The sequence below is a fragment of the Somniosus microcephalus genome, chromosome 15, assembly GCF_052327205.1.
Source record: "Somniosus microcephalus isolate GS21.2 chromosome 15, FLI_Smic_1.0, whole genome shotgun sequence".
Taxonomy (NCBI): Eukaryota; Metazoa; Chordata; class Chondrichthyes; order Squaliformes; family Somniosidae; genus Somniosus; species Somniosus microcephalus.
The window spans coordinates 53,705,879-53,725,040 of NC_141001.1; the positions used below are offsets into that span (position 1 = coordinate 53,705,879).

The 19,162-nt window shown below is 43.5% G+C and overlaps 1 protein-coding gene across 5 annotated transcripts in view; it reads right to left on the reverse strand.

Annotated features, from left to right (window-relative positions):
- Window positions 1-19,162, reverse strand: part of lsp1a (lymphocyte specific protein 1 a) — a 408,262-nt gene that overhangs the window by 57,998 nt on the left and 331,102 nt on the right. For 4 of the 5 annotated variants that reach the window (XM_086007805.1, XM_086007802.1, XM_086007806.1 and 1 more), the window contains 4 exons: window positions 18,061-18,307; window positions 16,571-16,711; window positions 4,542-4,583; window positions 1,259-1,302 (listed from right to left, as the gene is read on the reverse strand). In XM_086007805.1, the coding sequence (XP_085863931.1) occupies window positions 1,259-1,302; window positions 4,542-4,583; window positions 16,571-16,711; window positions 18,061-18,307 (474 nt within the window). The remainder of the gene's footprint in view (window positions 1-1,258; window positions 1,303-4,541; window positions 4,584-16,570; window positions 16,712-18,060; window positions 18,308-19,162) is intronic. The other variant, XM_086007804.1, reaches the window with a different exon arrangement.

Consider the following 19,162-nt stretch of genomic DNA (forward strand, 5'->3'; position numbering starts at 1 on the left):
AACACTGCCACTGCAGTGGTTTGGAGGGGACAGATAGTGGTAAGTACGGCTAGCCGGGGAGTCTTCGATGTGAGCAAGGTGTCCCCACATGCGAGCCAAGTTTCTTTCAAAGCCATGATGTTAATACAATCATCGACGATCAAGTTGGAGATGTTCACGAGTGAATAGACATCCTGGAGGCAAATGTGGTGATTGTTGCTCCACAGATATTGAGTCCAGGGGGGGCAGTGGTGGATTAGGGTGAGCAGGACGGCAAGGAGATTAGCCCCCAATGGGCTCATTGAGTGGGAAGGTCAGAGAGTGAGAAAGAGAGGGAGCAGAGGATGGGCTCATTGCAGTTACTGTTCTTATGGAGGCAGGAACAGAAGCCTCAGTGGGCCCATTGGAGGATGCTGAGAGACACACACAGGGTAATAATGACGTTGTTCAAGGAGAAGGCAGCAGGAGAGAAGGAAGGCATGAGAAATAGTGATAGATGAGTCATGGATGGGATCCAAGGTACCTGAGAGGGGAGAGAAGGAAGGTAACATGGCTGGTTGAGGGGAAGGGGAGGAGCGACGTGGGCCAGAGATAGGTCAAAAAAATGTAAAAGGGAGCAGGAATTATTGGGCTCAGGTCCAGAGTGCCAGCTGAAATGCATAAACAAATGGATACCAAAGAGATTATGGGTTGCATTAGCATGGCAGAGCTTTCGGCGAGACCTGTTGGGACATAATCAGAGGACAGGGAGCAGACAATATGAATGAGTCCAAAATTAAAATCTCAGGGTTAAGCCACTATGGTGAAATGAAGTCCACTTGTGGAGATAGCTTGGAGTAGTCACTGAGCAATGTCCAGGTTTGGTGGAGTAGTCACTGAGCAATGTCCAGGTTTGGTGGAGCAGTCACTGAGCAATGTCCAGGTTTGGTGGGGTAGTCACTGAGCAATGTCCAGGTTTGGAGTCAATCATTACAAGGAACCATTGGAGGAGCAGAGTATTAGCTGAGGTGCTGGAAGAAGTTAGCCAGTGGAGTAAGAAAGCTGAAACAGAGTGGAAAGTTAAGCAGGCACCAGCAGAGTTTGATCCTGGGGTTTTGTGGTGCTCCTTTGGCCTCAGGTGTTGGTAGTGTGTGCAGCAGATCTGGTGGACTAACTGAGGAGGGAGGAGCAGTAAGGGTGAAACTGAGGGACCAAGAGCCATGGGAGAGTGAAGGGTAAATTCAAGTGCGGATGAGGAAGACTATCTGAACAACAATGATATTGCTGAAGATTTTCCTACCTCTTCTTGAGCGAACGGTTCAAAGATTCTGTTCTTTCGCTGATCTGGAAATCAGAAACACAGCAGGGATTAGTCTCAGTGTTTAATGGCAACACAAGCTTTCTGGCCAATTTTGACTTAAGCCAAAGCTTTTCATCCTGGGAAATGGATTACTCATTTGCTGTTACCATGGACACCCCTCTGGCCTAATTCAGCTTTGTGTCTCTAAACAAGAAGACACAAGAAGAGAAGGAGAAAGTCACAGGGTGAATCTCATAGAGTGACAAACTCCCATCAAAATGATGCAAAACATCAAATTACCTGTACAGGAATTATATTTACAGCAGTTGAAGGTACTAGAATCCATTTTTGTCCACATATGTTGCTTGTGGAAGCTTTTCCCAGATGGAAAGCATAAACTTCTTCTCCCGTTCAAAAATAAACACAAATACTCATTTTTAAAGAAGAAGGCTCCCAGTCTGTTTCCTTAAAATATAAATTTAATACTTTGTCTTTTTGGTGTGGACTATTTGAGTTCAAGGCATGAGTGCTGATGACAACAACAAATTGTATTTATATAGCGCCTTTAACATAGTAAAGCGTCCTAAGGCACTTCACAGGTGTATTAAAAGACAAAATAATTTGACATCATCAGATGAAGGAATTTTTTTAAAATTCGTTTTTACAGGGTGTGGGTGTCGCTGGCAAGGCCAGCATTTATTGCCCCTCCCTAGTTTCCCTTGAGAAGGTGGTGGTGAGCCACCTTCTTGAACCGCTGCAGTCCGTGTGGTGAAGGTACTCCCACAGTGCTGTGAGGTAGGGAGTTCCAGGATTTGGACCCAGCGACGATAAAGGAACGGCGAATGAATGAATTACTGGATTTACTGATACAACCAGTACCAGGGAGTCGAATTAACAAATAACAGTCATTAATAAGGGGTGCTTTAGTAATTGTATCTTCACTGATATTAATCCAGCCAGCTCCCTCCCAATGTCAGGGTCATTAACTTCTCCCATCCAGAACCCTGTGTTACTGATTATTTCTGCTGATGTTATCCCAGTTCAGTCAGTCACTGGATGTCTTTAAAACTAATTAACAAAAATAAGAAAAAAAATAGACTCACTCTTTAACACTCTGTCTATATGAAGTTCTTCAACTGAGTGGAAAACTGAATACTATTCCAGACTATTCCAGACCTGCACTATAGAGAGCATCCTGACAAACTGTATCACAGTATGGTATGGCAGCTGTAGCTCCCATGACCGGAAAGCCCTGCAGCGGGTAGTCAAAACTGCCCAACGCATTACCGGCACCCGGCTACCGACCATAGAACATATATATCAGAAATGCTGCCTACGGAGGGCACGGTCCATCATCAAAGACCCTACCCACCCCAGCCACAGTCTGTTCGCCCTCTTACCATCTGGAAGACGCTACAGATACATTCGCACCCGTACGACCAGATTTAGGAACAGCTTCTTTCCCAGGGCTGTCATCCTACTGAACTCCACAAATAAACACTAAAGCCTGCACATCTGCCGATGCACTTTATTATGGTCATATTTATGCTAATATATATGTACAAATGTATGTTGAAATGTTTAAGTGTCCTAATCCAAATTGTACACTCTCGGGAGCCGCAAGCCTACATTTCGTTGTACTGCACTTGTGCACTAACAATGACAATAAAAGTTGATTTGATTTGATTTGATTTGATTTGAGATGCCAGTGAGTGGTCTGGTGGGCAGTCAAAAGGGCCACAACGATTAGCCCCCCCGATCCCACGGCTTGCAATTTTAAGCTGCTCTTTCGAGCAGGCGAGAGGGACACCCACCAGAAGATAATGGGGTCAGTCTTTAAATATGCAGATCGGGCTTTCATGCCAGGTCAACCTGGTGGGGAGTTGGGGCCAGAATGCCCCAGAAAGGCAAGTTAATTTAAATATTTTTTGTTTCTTTATAGACCAAGAGGAGCAGAGTGGACTTCCAGGCCCCACAAGGGAACATTGGTCTCCCCTGTCCTGGGCTTCCCTCTCCCTCCCCCGAGCACGATGCCCCCTTAACCACTGAACTGACTGATGGAGACGGCCCCTTCAGTTCCCGGGTAGCAGCATCCTGCCACCTGAAATCTCGCTCCATCCTGCCAGCCAGCTAGCGCTTCCTGCCGGGTTCGGGCGGGAGACTGACGGAGCCCAAGAGATGAGGCCCAGGAGTTAAAACCTCCTGGGCCTCACACTGCTTCCTGTCCACCCCTGCCCGCAGGACTGCCCAGGTGTTAAAATTGGGGCTTCTAGCATTGCCACCAGCACAGATGGCATGCAGGATGTGTGGGTACCTCAGAAACCACAAGTTAATCTATGGGAGTCGAGAGATTGAAAAGAATCATTTCAATGGGAAATGTGGAGTCATTAAGATAGAGAATAATCAAAATGCTGAGGAATAAAGTAAATTGAAAGCTGCAGAGCTTTGGCAGGACACTTGGGAATTCTGTCTTTTGACACTTATGTCAAGAGGTGGCATCTGATTCCTGGGAACAGGTCACTATATGAGGAGAAAACAAAACAAACATTGAAAGGGGGGAGGGGGAGGATTTGTTTGTATTTGAAAATTGTTCCATAAACATATTTAAGCACTATAGGAGCAATGAATGGGTCCAAGCAGGCTGAACCTTCCTGTTCTGAGGTGGGCCATTATGTACTAGCTGTTGTAATTTCTACTTAGACCACTGATGCTCAGGAGTTCAGTAACGCTAAGCCACAAAGACCAGGAAAGCATCAGGTTTGATCTCTGGTCTGTGCTAAGTGAGCTGGTCTGAGTCAGGGCAGTGGTAGGGGCACTACAAGTCACCTCAGTACCCTTGGACTAAGAAAGAAAAAAAAAACAGCCAATGGCTCATTAAGTTGAGCCATGCAGGCCAGGAATGTTCCAGGTTCCATTTCTGTTCTGTGCTGAGTTAGCTGACCTGAGTCAGAGTAGTGGAAGACGTAGTACAACCACACTGAGCACAACTGAAGGAAGCATGAAGTGAGCACTGTCAACCTTGGATAATGAATCCATTTAGATAACTGCCATTCAAGGATTGGGTGATTTATTGTACTTGGCTAATAGGTTGAATACGAGATTTGCTTAGATGGTGGCAAAGGCCTCTTTGGTCAGATTAGATCCCATCTCTCTAACCCACTGTGTGTTCACTGAGACTTTGAGTAAATTGGGAAGAAGAAAAGATAGCCCTGGTGGAGCAGGTTAAGCAGAAATGTTGGTCTGCTGCCTTATTTGCATTTGGTTGTGCATTTGATTAACTCACCAAGCAGGTTGTTTCTGATGCCATCCCATCGTCAAACTCTTTCTGAAATTACAGACACAGGCGATAGGAGGTAGGAATGCCATGACAAAAAGGTAGAAAAATAGCAACAGCCCAAAGATAACTGAGAGCAAGCCTGGTTAGTACTATCGGCAAAGAGATACAGGAGACACATCACAGAGAATTCAGTACTGCAACGGTTAAGTCCACTTAGAAAGCAACTGAGAAACTGAAATTTCAACTGTCAGTAGATGACACTGCCTCTTTCAAAAGAGGCATTCTCCGCTGTGGCACTTGAAGCTTCAGGCTGTCATGTTTATTGCACTTGAGCAGTTTTCAAGCAGTTACATGCAAAAATTAAAATGGATTTTTTTTGTCTGCATGCAGATGCTGCTGGATGTGTCTTCATGGACACTGGCTGCAGAGGTCAGGGAATAGGTCGTAATCTAACTCTCTGTCCGACATCTCATGCCACGAAAGATATACACATTCCATGAGCAACCGTATATCAGAAAATGATTAATTCGCATCATGATTCATTTAATTGGGCGCTTAAAACCGAATAGCGTGGGTGGTAGTGTAGTAGTGTTCTGTGTCATGGTGTGGCGTTGGATACAGCTTTGAGTACTACTCTGCTCAGTTCCTCATCTGAGCCATGTTGAGCAGGAAAGGCACGGGTGAAAACGGCAGCTTTTTGCGGCCACAGAGAAAGGAAATTAGAGTGGAGAGTCACGCCCGAGTGGCCCCTGGCACTTCCAAGCAGTTAACTGCCGAGGGTTTTGGCAACAGCCTGGGAGGACATGCACCACACTCTCCGTTACATATGGCAGGAAGACAAAGATGGGGGAATAAATCACAGGGAAATAGAAGAGTTATCCAAACATATCCCCGTGTAAAAAAAACCCAGTACAAAGTAACTGAATAACATCATTTGCTCAATTGATAGTTGTGTTACTGCAATGCAGTGACCTTCGTAAAGATAACAGGGTCAACATCGTTTGAGCAACTGATGTGTTGCTAGTTGCTTTCCTTCACTACTTTAATGAATAACGATTCTCAGCCAGTACAGCACACACCCACAGCAGCTAAGAAAACCTCCAAAAACCCCTCATACCCACAGCTGATACCGTGCTTAATAAGCAGAAAACCTCCAACACATTGTTACACTGACAAATCTGGACTGAATAAGGTGCTAAAACCAGTAACTGCTAGGCTCAATAAATCTTGAATGTCTTTCCATCAGGCTAGTGAATTTTTTCCCCCTGCTTCCTTCCTTTACTTTATTTCCTCCTCCCTCTTGCCATAAATCAGTTTGCTCCCTTCTTGGCTCCATTCCAGTAAGTCCATCTGAGCATTTTCCTTTTCCCTTTTTATGCAAGCAGTGTGAGAAGGGAGGGAAGTGAATGACTTACTCCTCTGTTTCGGAGTTGAAAAGCAGAGAACAAGGACCCCAAAAGCACACTCTGTGGGCCAGGAGGAGTAGCAGTGCTCCCCCCACCCTACCTCCAAGCCGCGATCTTAAGCCCTGCCGACCGCCCATCAAACCCAGATATCTCCCGATTGCCAGGAACCATCCCCAACGGTCCCCGGCTGCGCCTTCTGTCGCTGGCTTTCCCAGCCAGCAGCTGGCCAGCCTGTCAATCTGGTTGGCTGTATGTATGGGTAGAAAACGGAATTTATTGAAGTCCTGCCATTAATGTCAGCAGGACCTCCGCTTGCTTAGGATTTCCGTGTTTCTGCCCTGCTACCGCGCTCCCCACTCCCTCCCCGCCTCCCTGTAAATATCGGGGCCAATATTTCTAACTGAAGCCAGTAAGCCATCAGTGAGATGGTTTCTTTTGCATTTTCTGTTAGGAGGTGCTGCAAAAGACCAAACTACATGCCCTATACAAAAGTCTAGGTACACACCAGTGTAACGCTGCATAGTATCTTGTTTGTAAGCCTATACTAAAATTGTAATGTGACAAACTCGATCTTCACAACATCCTGTTTCACAATTCATCAGATGCCTCAGTCAGTTTGTGGTCATTTTTTAAAATGAACTATGATGGAACCATGATAAAATGCAAATAATAATCTGTAATAACTGCTGTCCTGTGTAAATGATGGGCATCAAACAAATTGGCACAAATTGGCAATCCACTCAAGAGAGGGCCACATGTGGGCAATCACCATAATGCAGCAACGGGTTCTCTTTGGATTGGAGCTGTGGTAAATTGTTGGGCTGAGTAGAGGGAGCTTCATGTGAAATGGAAAGTGTTGCATTCCTCAATACTAACAAGCCCCACCTCATTGAGAACAGAATTCACAAAACAAAGTCTTAATAAATAGAAGATGCAGTGTAAGAGACTTTATTCACTAAGTATTAAAACTGGTAGAAATGCAGGTCTGTTTTTTCCTGTGATTTTGACTCATTATTAAACATACTTTAAAATGTCCTACAGAATGAGAGAGAGTCCTGGTATTCTATCATTGCTTTAGTAATACATGGCACATCATCTATGGTAAATTAGGCCTAACGTTTCCTTGCATCACTAAATAAGAACATTTGTTTCTCTCTGAAGCAATTGGACCATTATATATAAAATGATGGATATCTGAAATGAGTCACAGGCTGGAATCAAATTAAAGAGCTCAGGTGGATTATGAATAATGGCGTGAGCTACAGACTGGAATCTAATCAACAGTTCTAATGGTTTATTAAAGAATAATGGATAGTAGGGGTGAGTTACAGTCTGCAATCTAATTGAGGTATCCGATGGTATATCTTGAAAATAACGGTATGGTAGTGAGCTTAGGCTGGAATCTAATTGATGTGTTCATAGAGGTTTATAGAGAGAGTGATGGATATGGGAGTGAGTTAAAGGTTGGAATCTAATTGAGGTGTTCAGATGAAGTCACGTCTAGTTCAAGCAGCTCATTACCATTATATAATCATAGGAATTATAGCACAAAGGAAGGTCATTCAGCCTAGTGTGCCTGTACCAGTGCCAGCTCTTCAACCAGAGCCATCTACTCCAATCCCAATTCCCTGTTCTTTCCCTGTATCCTTTTATATTTTTCCTTTTCAAATTTTATCCAATTTCCTTTAAAATTATATTATAACCTCTGCCTCAATAGGCACATGTAGTAACACATTCTGTGTTCTTTTAACTTGGCTGGAAAATTCCGAGTTTAAGCCCCTTGTTATCAGTTTGCCAACTGGTGAAAACTGTTTAACCTGTCAAAGCTTATCATAATTTTGAAAACTTCTATTAGATACTCCCTTAACATTCTCTGAGGAAAAAAATCTTTTTCAAGCCTTTCTTAACTGCAATTCCTCGTTCTTGGCACAAACATCCTTCCTATAATGGGGTGCCCAGAACTGAATACAATACTCTTAACTGTGCCCTAATCAATGTCTTGTACAAATTCAACATAATTTCCTCATTTTTAATATCCATCTTTTGCTCTGTGTGTTTACATGAACTTTTACATATTAGTAGCGAAAAACTGGAGGGGGTGGGATGCTGGTTAAACATGTTTGGTTTTTATTCGAACTGACCTTATGGACCACAATTGTCTTTTCCAGTCCTGTATATTCATATTTTCCTATATACTGTACCATCAAAATATAATCATTTTTTGTGCCCATTTTCTTTCCTTTTGTTGAAGGTGTAACTCTAAGATACTGGTCTTGATTTCAACACCCCCATCTGGTGGAGGGGAGGGGAGAGGAGAGGAGGGGGGGGCGCAGAATTAAAATGGGGCGTCCCAATCTGGCCAACGGCAATGTTAAATTGCAGGTGGCAAGGACACCCCATTTTAAGGCACATGGGATTGGGGGCAAGGTACTGACTTGGATAGAGAACTGGTTGGCAGACAGAAAGCAAAGAGTTGGAATAAATGGGTCTTTTTCCGAGTGGCAGGCAGTGACTAGTGGGGTACCACAGGGATCGGTCCTTGGACCCCAGCTATTCAGAATATATATTAATGATCTAGACAAGGTAACTAGATGTAATATCTCCAAATTTGCAGACGACACAAAGCTGGGTGGGCGTGTGTGCTGTGAGGAGGATGCCGAGAAACTACAGGATGATTTGGACAGGTTGGGTGATTGGGCAGAAGCATGGCAGATGCAATATAACGTGGATAAATGTGAGGTTATCCACTTTGGTGGCAAAAACAGGAAGGCAGATTATTATCTGAATGGCAATAGATTGGGAGAAGGGGAAGTGCAACGAGACCTGGGTGTCCTTGTGCACCAGTCGCTGAAGGTAAGCATGCAGGTGCAGCAGGCGGTTAAGAAGGCAAATGGCATGTTGGCCTTCGTAGCGAGAGGGTTTGAGTACAGGAACAAGGATGTCTTGCTGCAGTTGTACAGGGCCTTGGTGAGACCACATCTTGAGTACTGTGTGTAGTTTTGGTTGCCTTATCTGAGGAAGGATGTTCTTGCCATGGAAGGAGTTCAGCGAAGATTCACCAGGCTGATACCTGGGATGGCAGGAATGACGTATGAGGAGAGATTGGGATGATTGGGCTTGTACTCGCTGGAGTTTAGAAGAATGAGAGGGGATCTCATTGAAACTTATAAAATTCTGACAGGACTGGACAGACTAGATGCAGGAAGGATGTTCCCGATGGTTGGGGAGTCCAGAACCAGGGGTCACAGTCTAAGGATAAGGGGTAGGCCTTTTAGGACAGAAATGAGGAGGAATTTCTTCACCCAGAGAGTGGTGAACCTGTGGAATTCTCTACCACAGAAGGCAGTAGAGGCCAATACATTAAATATATTCAAGAAGGAGTTGGATATATTTCTTAAGGCTAAAGGGATCAAGGGGTATGGGGAGAAAGCAGGGACCGGGTACTGAACTTGGATGATCAGCCATGATCGCATTGAATGGCGGAGCAGGCTCGAGGGGCCGAATGGCCTACTCCTGCTCCTATCTTCTATGTTTCTATGTTTTCACCCGCCAGTGAGGTCCTTTCTATATATGCAGGTCGGGCCACGGCCAGGGAATGATTCCTGCTGGGTTCGGGCAGGAGTCCAAACCTGCATATATAAATAAAGGCTGGGAACCAATATCCTGGGTAAAGACTTATGATCACTATTGCAAAGAATACCCTAATAAACTGTTAAGAAAATCATTTTTGAAAAGTACTTGAATGATCAGTGCAATACATTTTATTATCTGCAGTCCCATTTTACAGGACTTTTGACATGGCCTATGAGGAAACCGACTATTTGTGTGAATGACATTATCCATATGGTGAATGGAAAGTGGAGTCAGGAAACAGGAAACAGGTGCTCCCTGCTGTCCAGGCAACCCACAAAACAAACACTTTCTTCCTTAAAACAGGAACACAGCTCTCAATTTGAATGTAGCTTTTATTTGTTCAAGCTGTGCATCAAAATATGGCAAAGTACATCCGGGACATTGTTAAATTGAGCTGAAATCATTTATGCTGTTGTTATGTTATTGAAAGGAAGGGCTGATGTTCTATCTGTCACCTGTATTGGGTGAAACACCATTGCAAAGTTGCAAAGCTTTGGATGAGGTCATCGGACCAAGCCAAACTCAAACTGGCAGGTCCAGGGACTAGCAATATCTAATTCAAACTGGAGTAAAATCTTCACAGTACAGGTACAATACAGAGAAGGGTCACAGTGGGGCAGGAGTTAATCTGGCAGCCCAGTAGGTTGGTCTTGCAAGACGCTGTGCCACAGATTCATTGCCAATCTTGCCCACGAGCCCAACATGTAGTTTAATGTCCACTAGGCTCGAGTGCAGCATAAACGACGGCATGAACTGGTTGGGCCGGATGTCCTGTTTCTGTGCTGTATATCCTATGTTTCCTGACCTCCACCATGTCATCAGGTCAAGTGCTGGGCAGAGACAAGGCACTACTCACAGAGAGAAAGAGAGAAAATGGAAAATTACATCAACCCCTTCTGCTGGGCATCCTTGTGTAGTATCTGGCAGTTGACTGAAACCATTCATGGGAGCAGCAAGATGACTCTTCTACAACAGTCGCCCATAGCACTCTCTCAAATAGCCTACAGAAAACTCATCAAAATGAATGGGCATCTATTTTGTCATTGACCATGATACCTCCAAAATGGATACTTTTTAAATAAAAGGCCATGCACCATGCAATGCCAATGCCACACATTTTCAAGACAGGCCATGCAACTGTAGTTAGACAATACAGACACACTCCACAAATTAAAGACAAATTCTTTTAAGTGAAAGAATCAAGATCCACCAGAAGTAAGCAGCAAGGTGTAATATATGCCTTCATAAGTAAATGATTGCTATCTTCACAAATGGGGGTAATTATGGAAACTGAATGACTGTTATCTGTATTGTTCTTCTCCATTTCTCTCCTCTCCTCTCCTGAATAGACTGACTCTCATTAGGATATAGCTATGTTTCAATGATAACCCAAGTTCCCAAACTGCAGGTGCAGTATGATACTTGGTTCATTGATTTGCACAAAGTAATCTTTCAGAACCTCCAGTTTGAAAGGTTGCTTCTACCTCTCATTAGGCTTCAAATGCCAGACCAATAAATTGATGACTACATATTGAGCCACTTACCCTGGAAGTTGAACTGTGTTAAGAAACACTGCAAACCAAACAAAATATCAGTGACTGTTTTGTAGCTATGTGTAGGTGTGTGTGTGTATGTGTGCACTTTTGTTATTTGCACTTATTAGGGTTGTCGTAATGATCTAGTGAAACAGGATATGGAAAAAGCACACTAATCTGTCACAGTGAGGGCAAGGGACACAATCAAACATGAGGAAGTTGTACAACAGCTATCTAGCCTGACTCACTATGAGGTCCTCACTCTTGCCATGTGACGACAGTCTGTCTTTCCTTCCCCCTCTATTCCCCCTAAAATAGCAACGTTGCAATTGTTAGGCTGACACTCCAGTGCAGTATTGAGGGACCATTGCACTATCGGAGGTACCGTCTTTTAGATGAGACATTAAACCGAGGCCCTGTCTGCCCTCTCAGGTGGGCGTTAAAGATTCCATGGTACAATTTTGAAGAAGAGCAGGGAGTTATCCCCAGTGTCCTGGCCAATATTTATCCCTCGCTCAACATCATAAAAACAGATTATCTGGTCATTATCACATTGCTGTTTGTGGGAGCTTGCTGTGCGCAAATTGGCTGCCGTATTTCCTACACTACAACAGTGACTACACTTCAAAAGTGCTTCATTGGCTGTAAAGGATGTCCTGAGGTCGTGAAAGGTGCTATATAAATGCAAGTCTTTTTTTCTTTTTATTATGAACTTCCCTGCTATTCTCCTTTGTGTGGAATTATGAGTAACCACTCTGTGACACTGTATTGAAAGAAAACGGCAGGATTAATGAATTTTACAATCATTATTGTTGACATATTGTGGTGATTGCACCAAAATTATCTTATCTGTGGTGTTAGACATCAGCCAGTTCTGGCTATTGTCAAATGTAATCGTTTTCCCAGAAGTTAGGCAAAGTGCAGACACAAATCAAATATGTAAAAACACTCTGAGTGAATGAGTTTTGCCTTAGTCATAGCTGGCCTTTGATGAAGGTATTGGCTGGCCACTGAGCAACCATTCCAATTATCTCTCATCTTTACAAACCGAACAGTTGATCAGAAAACTGGGCCTCCCTAAACAGAGCCATCCTATTTTAATCTATGATTGTAAGTTAAAGCCTACTTTGCTTTGCAATTTGTTTTTCTTCCTTCTAGGAGGTACGCAAGAGCTGGCCGTGGAATTTTCTCCCTTATATTTCTGCCCACTGGCCTTTTAGGGACTGCTACTGAAGTACAGCTGCATGGGTGTAGGCAGCCGCTGGTACCTTACCCAGGTGGATATTCTTTATCTTTGAGCCTAGACTGGGAGAATCAGCAAGCTATTTGGTCATGGGGACATCAGACATGGAGATCAGGATATACATCCCACCATGCTGTGGACTGCAAGTTATTGGCCAAATGCTCCACAGCACCAGGGATATATCTTTCAGAAAAGAAGTCTTCAAAGCACATTCTCTTTGTTCCCAAGCTCCTCACATTGGTCTTCAATCTGTCACACTGGTTTAGTGCAACAATAATGAAGGTGATACATCAGGCCTTCATTTGAATGTGTGCACAGAAGATAAGCTGTAGGCACGATGCACAGAGGCACAGCAAACCATCACACAAACACAATGCAACTTACAGCAAAGAACTAATAGAGCAACTTCTGTTAAAAGACAAAATGACAGAGAAATTCAAACCACATTCAGGCCTGCAGATGAGGTAAGCACATGACACAAAACGTTGTTTTTTAATAAAGCTACATCATATGCAAAGGTGATAATTCAAACTGAAAACGGTACAAATGAAATGGCAACACAATGGTTGCAGGTTACTGCTGAGGTTTGTTCTACCTATTGTGCTACCTTTTTCCTCACCCTCCCCAGTTTTCACCCTGATTCTCCAAAAGATGCTGACTTCTGCTGGAGTACAGTTCCATAGGTGCAGGCAACCCTCTGGTACCTTGCTCAGATGTAAAGATGACATCAGAGTGGAGCCCCATTTTCTTCTGTCCTGAGGGTCACACATGAACATTTTCTAGCAGAGCTCACTAGAAACTGATCAAAAGTCTTTAGCCTTGGGACACTGAGGCCAACCTGCTGATACCCCAGCTGAGATCAATTAGCTCAGATAGGGGTTTGAACATCCCTGGTCGATATGGCTTCGTTCCTATAAAGTGCCTATATTAAATTATCTGCTGCCCTTCTCTTTCCCCTTTTCAAAATTCTGGCTCCAGCTTCATTTTAATGCTTGTACCTATATTCTGCATCCCTGATGGTACAAGCTAAGTGGCCACCACACTACAGAACCATCAGTTTAACAAGAAATAAGATTGAAACCCAGTTTGATGAATATGCTGGATAAAGAGATCAGTGGCGTACACTGCCAACTCCAGTCTAAACAGCTCCACTATGTATATTGGACCGAACATGGCCAGTTTGGTTTAAGATACACCAGTGTGTGAAATCAGGCAGTGCTGAATGTTTCCCCTTAGCATCCATATTGCTAGGCAACCAGAGGTCTGGTGCCAGATTCACTTTAGGAAAGCCATTACAGTACCTCAATTTCAGGGCTAGACAAACATGTGGCTGAAGCGGTCATAGACTCATAGAATGATACAGCACAGAAGGAGGCCATTCGGCCCATCATGCCTAAGCCTGCTCTTTGGTAGAGCTATCCAATTAGTCCCACTCCACCGCTCTTTCCCCATAGCCCTGTAAAAGTTTTTCCCTTCAAGTATTTATCCAATTCTCTTTTGAAAGTTACTATTGAATCTGCTTCCATTACCCTTTCATTCCAGATCACAACAATTTGTTGTGTAAAAAAAGTTTCCTAATATCGCCTCCAGTTCTTTTGCCAACCACCTTAAATCTGTGTCCTCTGGTTATCGACCCTTCTGCCACTAGAAATGGTTTCTCCTTATTTACTCTATCAAATCCCTTCATGAATTTGAACACCTCTATCAAATCTCCTCTTAACCTTCTCTGCTCTAAGGAAAACAACCCCAGCTTCTCCAGTCTCTCCATATAACTGAAGTCCCTCATCCCTGGTGCCATTCTAGTAAATCTCTTCTGCATCCTTCCTAAAGTGTGGTGCCCAAAATTGAACACAATACTCCAGCTGAGGCCTAACCAGTGTTTATAAAGGTTTAGTATAACTTACTTGCTTTTGTACTCTATACCTCAATTAACAAAGCCAAGGATCCCAAATGCTTTTTTTTTTAAAACAGTCTTCTCATTTTGTGTACATGTAAAGATTTGTGTACATACACCCCCAGGTCTCTCTGATCCTGCACCCCCATTAAAATTGTATCATTTAGTATTGCCTCTCCTCATTCTCCCGGCCAAAATGCATCATTTCACACTGCTCTGCGTTAAATTTCATCTGCCATGTGTCTGCCCATGTCACCAGCCTGTCTATATCTTCCTGAAGTCTGTTACTATCCTCCACATTGTTTACTACATTTCCAAGTTTCGTGTCATCTGCAAACTTTGAAATTATTCCCTTTTTTACCCAAGCCCAGGTCATTAATACAGTATATATCAAAAAGAGCAGTGGTCCCAACACCAACCCCTGGGGGACAGAACTGTACACTTCCGTCCAGTCTGAAAAGCAACCGATCACCACTACTCTCTGCTTTCTGTTCCTTAAAATATTTTATATCTATGCGGCCACTATCCCATTAATCCTGTGGGCTTAAGTTTGTTAACAAGTCTATTGTGTGGTACTTTGGCAAGTGCCTCTGGAAAGTCCATATACACATCAACCGCATTACCCTCATAAATTCTCTCCATTACTTCATCAAAGAACTCAATCAAGTTAGTTAAACATGATTTGCGTTTAACAAATCTGTGCTGACTTTCAGTTATTAACCCATTCTTTTCCAAATGCCAACTAATTTTGTCCCGAATTATTGTCTCTCAAAGTTCCCGCATCTCCGTGTTAGACTGACTGGCCTGTAGTTGCTGGGTTTATCCCTCTCCCCTTTATTAAGCAGGGATGTAACATTTGCAATCCTCCAGTCCTCTGGCACCACTGCCATATCTAAGGAGGATTGGAAGATTGTGGCCTGAGCCCCCAGAATTTCCACCTTTACTTCCCTCAGTAATCTAAGATGCATCCCATCTGGACAGGGTGACTTTTCTTCTTTGAGAACTGCCAATCTTTTAAGTTTCTCCTCTATCTATTTTTAGAAGAGACATAAACCAAAATGTTAATTCCACATGAATTTATACTTGAGGCTTTATTCTGGAATCCATGTTAGATTAGTCTTGGATTACAAACTGCAGTGAAAGATAATGCCAAATGAGCACTCTTTTCATGAACACTGAAATGACCCTGTTTCTGTTCCTTGCCAGTGCTAAGGCCTCACATACATTCAAAGGTTTATTGCACTGGGCTGCAGTGACTCTATACAGAGCTAACAACAGAAAATGCTGGAAAAACTCAGCAGGCCAGGCAACATCCGTGGAGAGAAATTAGAGTCGACGTTTCGGGTGAACCCTTTTTCAAAACTGGAAAGGAAATGAAATAGATCAAAGGCAGGGCTGCGATAGAACAAAAGAAGTAAAGAGACATTAAGAGGTATTCAAAAGCAGACGAGATGGTAACAGGACAAGTGAGGACAAAAGACGGCTCAAATTAGGTGTGAAGTGTACTGGCAGAATGGGAGACAGCTGCCATATGGGAGAGAGAAAAAAAAGGAAAGGGGGGGGGATCTCGTCTGGTTTTGAATACCTCTTAATGTCTCTTTACTTCTTTTGTTCTATCGCAGCCCTGCCTTCGATCTATTTCATTTCCTTTCCAGTTTTGAAAAAGGGTTCACCCGAAACGTTGACTCTAATTTCTCTCCACGGATGTTGTCTGGCCTGCTGAGTTTTTCCAGCATTTTCTGTTGTTATTTCGGATTTCCAGCATCTGCAGTATTTTGCTATCGTACTCTATACAGAGCACCTGACACAAGCTTGTCTCACCAACTGATCATTGCGACTTTAGGGATTAAATTAAGCTGGAGATACGGATAGACATTGAAGGCATATTACCCGATCAGTTCAATTGTGAAGAAGGTTAGCTAACCATCTTAGCCGGTACACCATAAAGTCGTCCCATAGACTGAGCAAGACTCCACATGGGCCAGAATACTATTTAACATGCAAATACAGAGCGAACGAAGTATGCATTCAATCTTAGAGTGACAGTCACAGTGTGAATGAGCTCCATGTTGCTATATTGTTAGTGTCAGTATAGTGTAAACATGGGCCTAGAATGACACAGGATTCCACCTCTGATCTGTGCATCTTATCCAAATGCATCATTGTTTTAATGTCATGTTGCTGTGTTGTCATCTCTCCTGCATATTCACCTTAGGGTGTTGTATAGTACCATAAGCGCTGTGTACCTCTGACTTTACCCAAGTAGTGCCAAAGCAAAACAAAACACACAACATAAAACTTCAGTGTCCATCAGGAATTCTTACCTTAAAGGTTGGGCTCCTGGGACTGAGGGGAAGGAATGGGTCATCCATTTCACTACCTGAAATACTAAGCACTTTCTGGCGTTTCTCTGCTGCCTCCATCCTTCGTTTTTCTCTCTCTTCTCTCATTCTTCTTTTTTCTTCCTGCACGAGGACCCAATTTATTTATATTGAACATCCCACACAACATGACTTTGAAAGTTATAATTGCAACGCTGACACCTCAAAAAATACAATTTTCAATTACTTGAGGAAAAAAGCGGCGATTTCTATTTTATCTATTTGTCTATCTATCATCTATCATATAATATAATCCTTATAGTGCGCACCATCACACTTCCATTAATACTTTTTTGTAGCACTTCCTGCAATGTCTTTTGTAGTATTTCACAATCACACTTAACCATACTCAAACGTATTCTAACTGGATTTATGAGGGTAGTGCAGTTGATGTTGTGTAGTTCCATTGTGTTGGATCTCCAACATTCTACATTACATTGGGAATTCTGGGGCTTTCCTGGAATTTTTCCTGTGCTTATAGTAGAGACAGACCCATCTGTGCCATTTAAAAGAGGCAGGAAGGAGGTGTTCCTTACTCATGCCTTATTTGCCAGATTATCAGCTCATGAGGCATCTCAGTGCAGGGGTTCCCAAAAGATATTTTGCTGTGGCTTCACCTGAACTCCCACTGACTGGTTTTGCAAAGTACACTGAGCAAACAACAATGAAGCTCTGAGTGATCACAGACTGTGTTTTTCACTATAAAACACCTGGGAGGTCCACTAGTACATATAAAAAAGTCTCATGTTCATCACACTTTGCACATTACACTTCAAAATGTCCAAAGGAAAGACAAAAAATTGAGAAAAGCCAGTTTTACTGGCCTATTTTGACTGTGTGAACCTGGGCCAGTTGGTAACACTCTCACCTAGGAGTCAAAATGGTGTGTTCCAGCTTCATTCCAGGACTTGCAGCACATAATCTGGGCTGATACCTCAATGCAGTACCGGGGAGTGAGTTGCATTGCTAGGCATGCTATCTTTCAGGTGAGACATTAAACTGAGCGTGTTTGCATGAATGTGAAAGAGTCAAGGCATTATGTGAAGTTGTTACTGCAATACAATCCCATGGGGCCAGTTACTTTCCACTACCTCATCTTAACCTAGTGATTGTGTCGGTAGCTGCTGACTGTGAAAGTTAACTCAGTTGAGCCTAATCCTATCCTCACCTGTCCACACATGTGGACTTCCAATAGAGGTAACTCTGGAATGATCAGAAGTATCATGGGCGATTTCCCCTTCCCTAAAAGTACCAAAGCCAATAGTAGCGCACCTACAGTTGTACATAGAGGAGAACAGCTAATCAACACAAATGGGGGATCAAGCACTCGGATTTCCCTGGACTGTATGGTTCAGAGTTGGTGACTCTGAACCATTGGAGATGCCCCTAAAGCTCATCTTTAAAGGCTAGAAGTTACGACTAAACATGCCCACCTCCTCCCTGGCTTGCAGCTCCTGCTCCTGTTGCTGCCGACAGAGCTCCTCCTCCTCCCGCAGCTTACGCCGGTCCTCCCTTTTCTTCTTCAGTTCCTCCAGCTCGAGCTCGGCATCATGACCTCGCTGCCGCAGGCGCTCATACTCCTGGACTTCCTTCTCATCAAGACTCCGGCGGATCTGTTCCAGCTTCTGTTCAGCTTCCAGGCGGGTAAGCTCTCCATCCTCATCTGTTTCAGGAAACTCGCTGGAATTGGGGTTGGTGGGGGTGGGTAGAAAAAAGAAGAACCAATATTAATTAAAGCTGCTAATCAAGAGGAGCTCATCACAAACTGTTGCTTAAAATGAAAACGCCTCCATTCTTGCTCCCTCAGAACCTCAGTTCACAATGGCCCAGCATGGTACTGAGCCATACAGATTAGGTTGGCCCAGGTATGATCCCCAGTCTATGCTTAGTTAGCTGAGGCAGCAGTAATCAGGAAACTACATAAGAACATAAGAAATAGGAGCAGGAGTAGGCCATACGGCCCCTCGGGCCTGCTCCACCATTCAACAGGATCATGGCTGATCTGAATCTAGACTCACGTCCACTTCCCTGCCCTCTCCCCGTAACCCCTAATTCCCTTATCTGCTAGGAAAATGTCTATCTCCATTTTAAATTTATTTAATGTTGCAGCTTCCACAGCTCTCTGGGGTAGCAAATTCCATTGATTTAATACCCTCTGAGTGAAGAAGTTTCTCCTCATCTCAGTTTTGAAAGGGCAGCCCCTTATTCTAAGATTATGCCCCCTAGTTCTAATCTCACCCATCAGTGGAAACATGCTCACTGCATCCACCCGATCAAGCCCCCTCACAATCTTATATGTTTCGATAAGATCGCCACTCATTCTTCTGAACTCCAATGAGTAGAGTCCCAACCTACCCAACCTTTTCTCATATGTCAACCCCCTCATCTCTGGAATCAACTGAGTGAACCTTCTCTGAACCGCCTCGAGAGCAAGTATATCTTTTCTTAAATATGGAAACCAAAACTGCACGCAGTATTCCAGGTGTGGCCTCACCAATACCCTGTATAACTGCAGCAAGACTTCCCTGTTTTTAT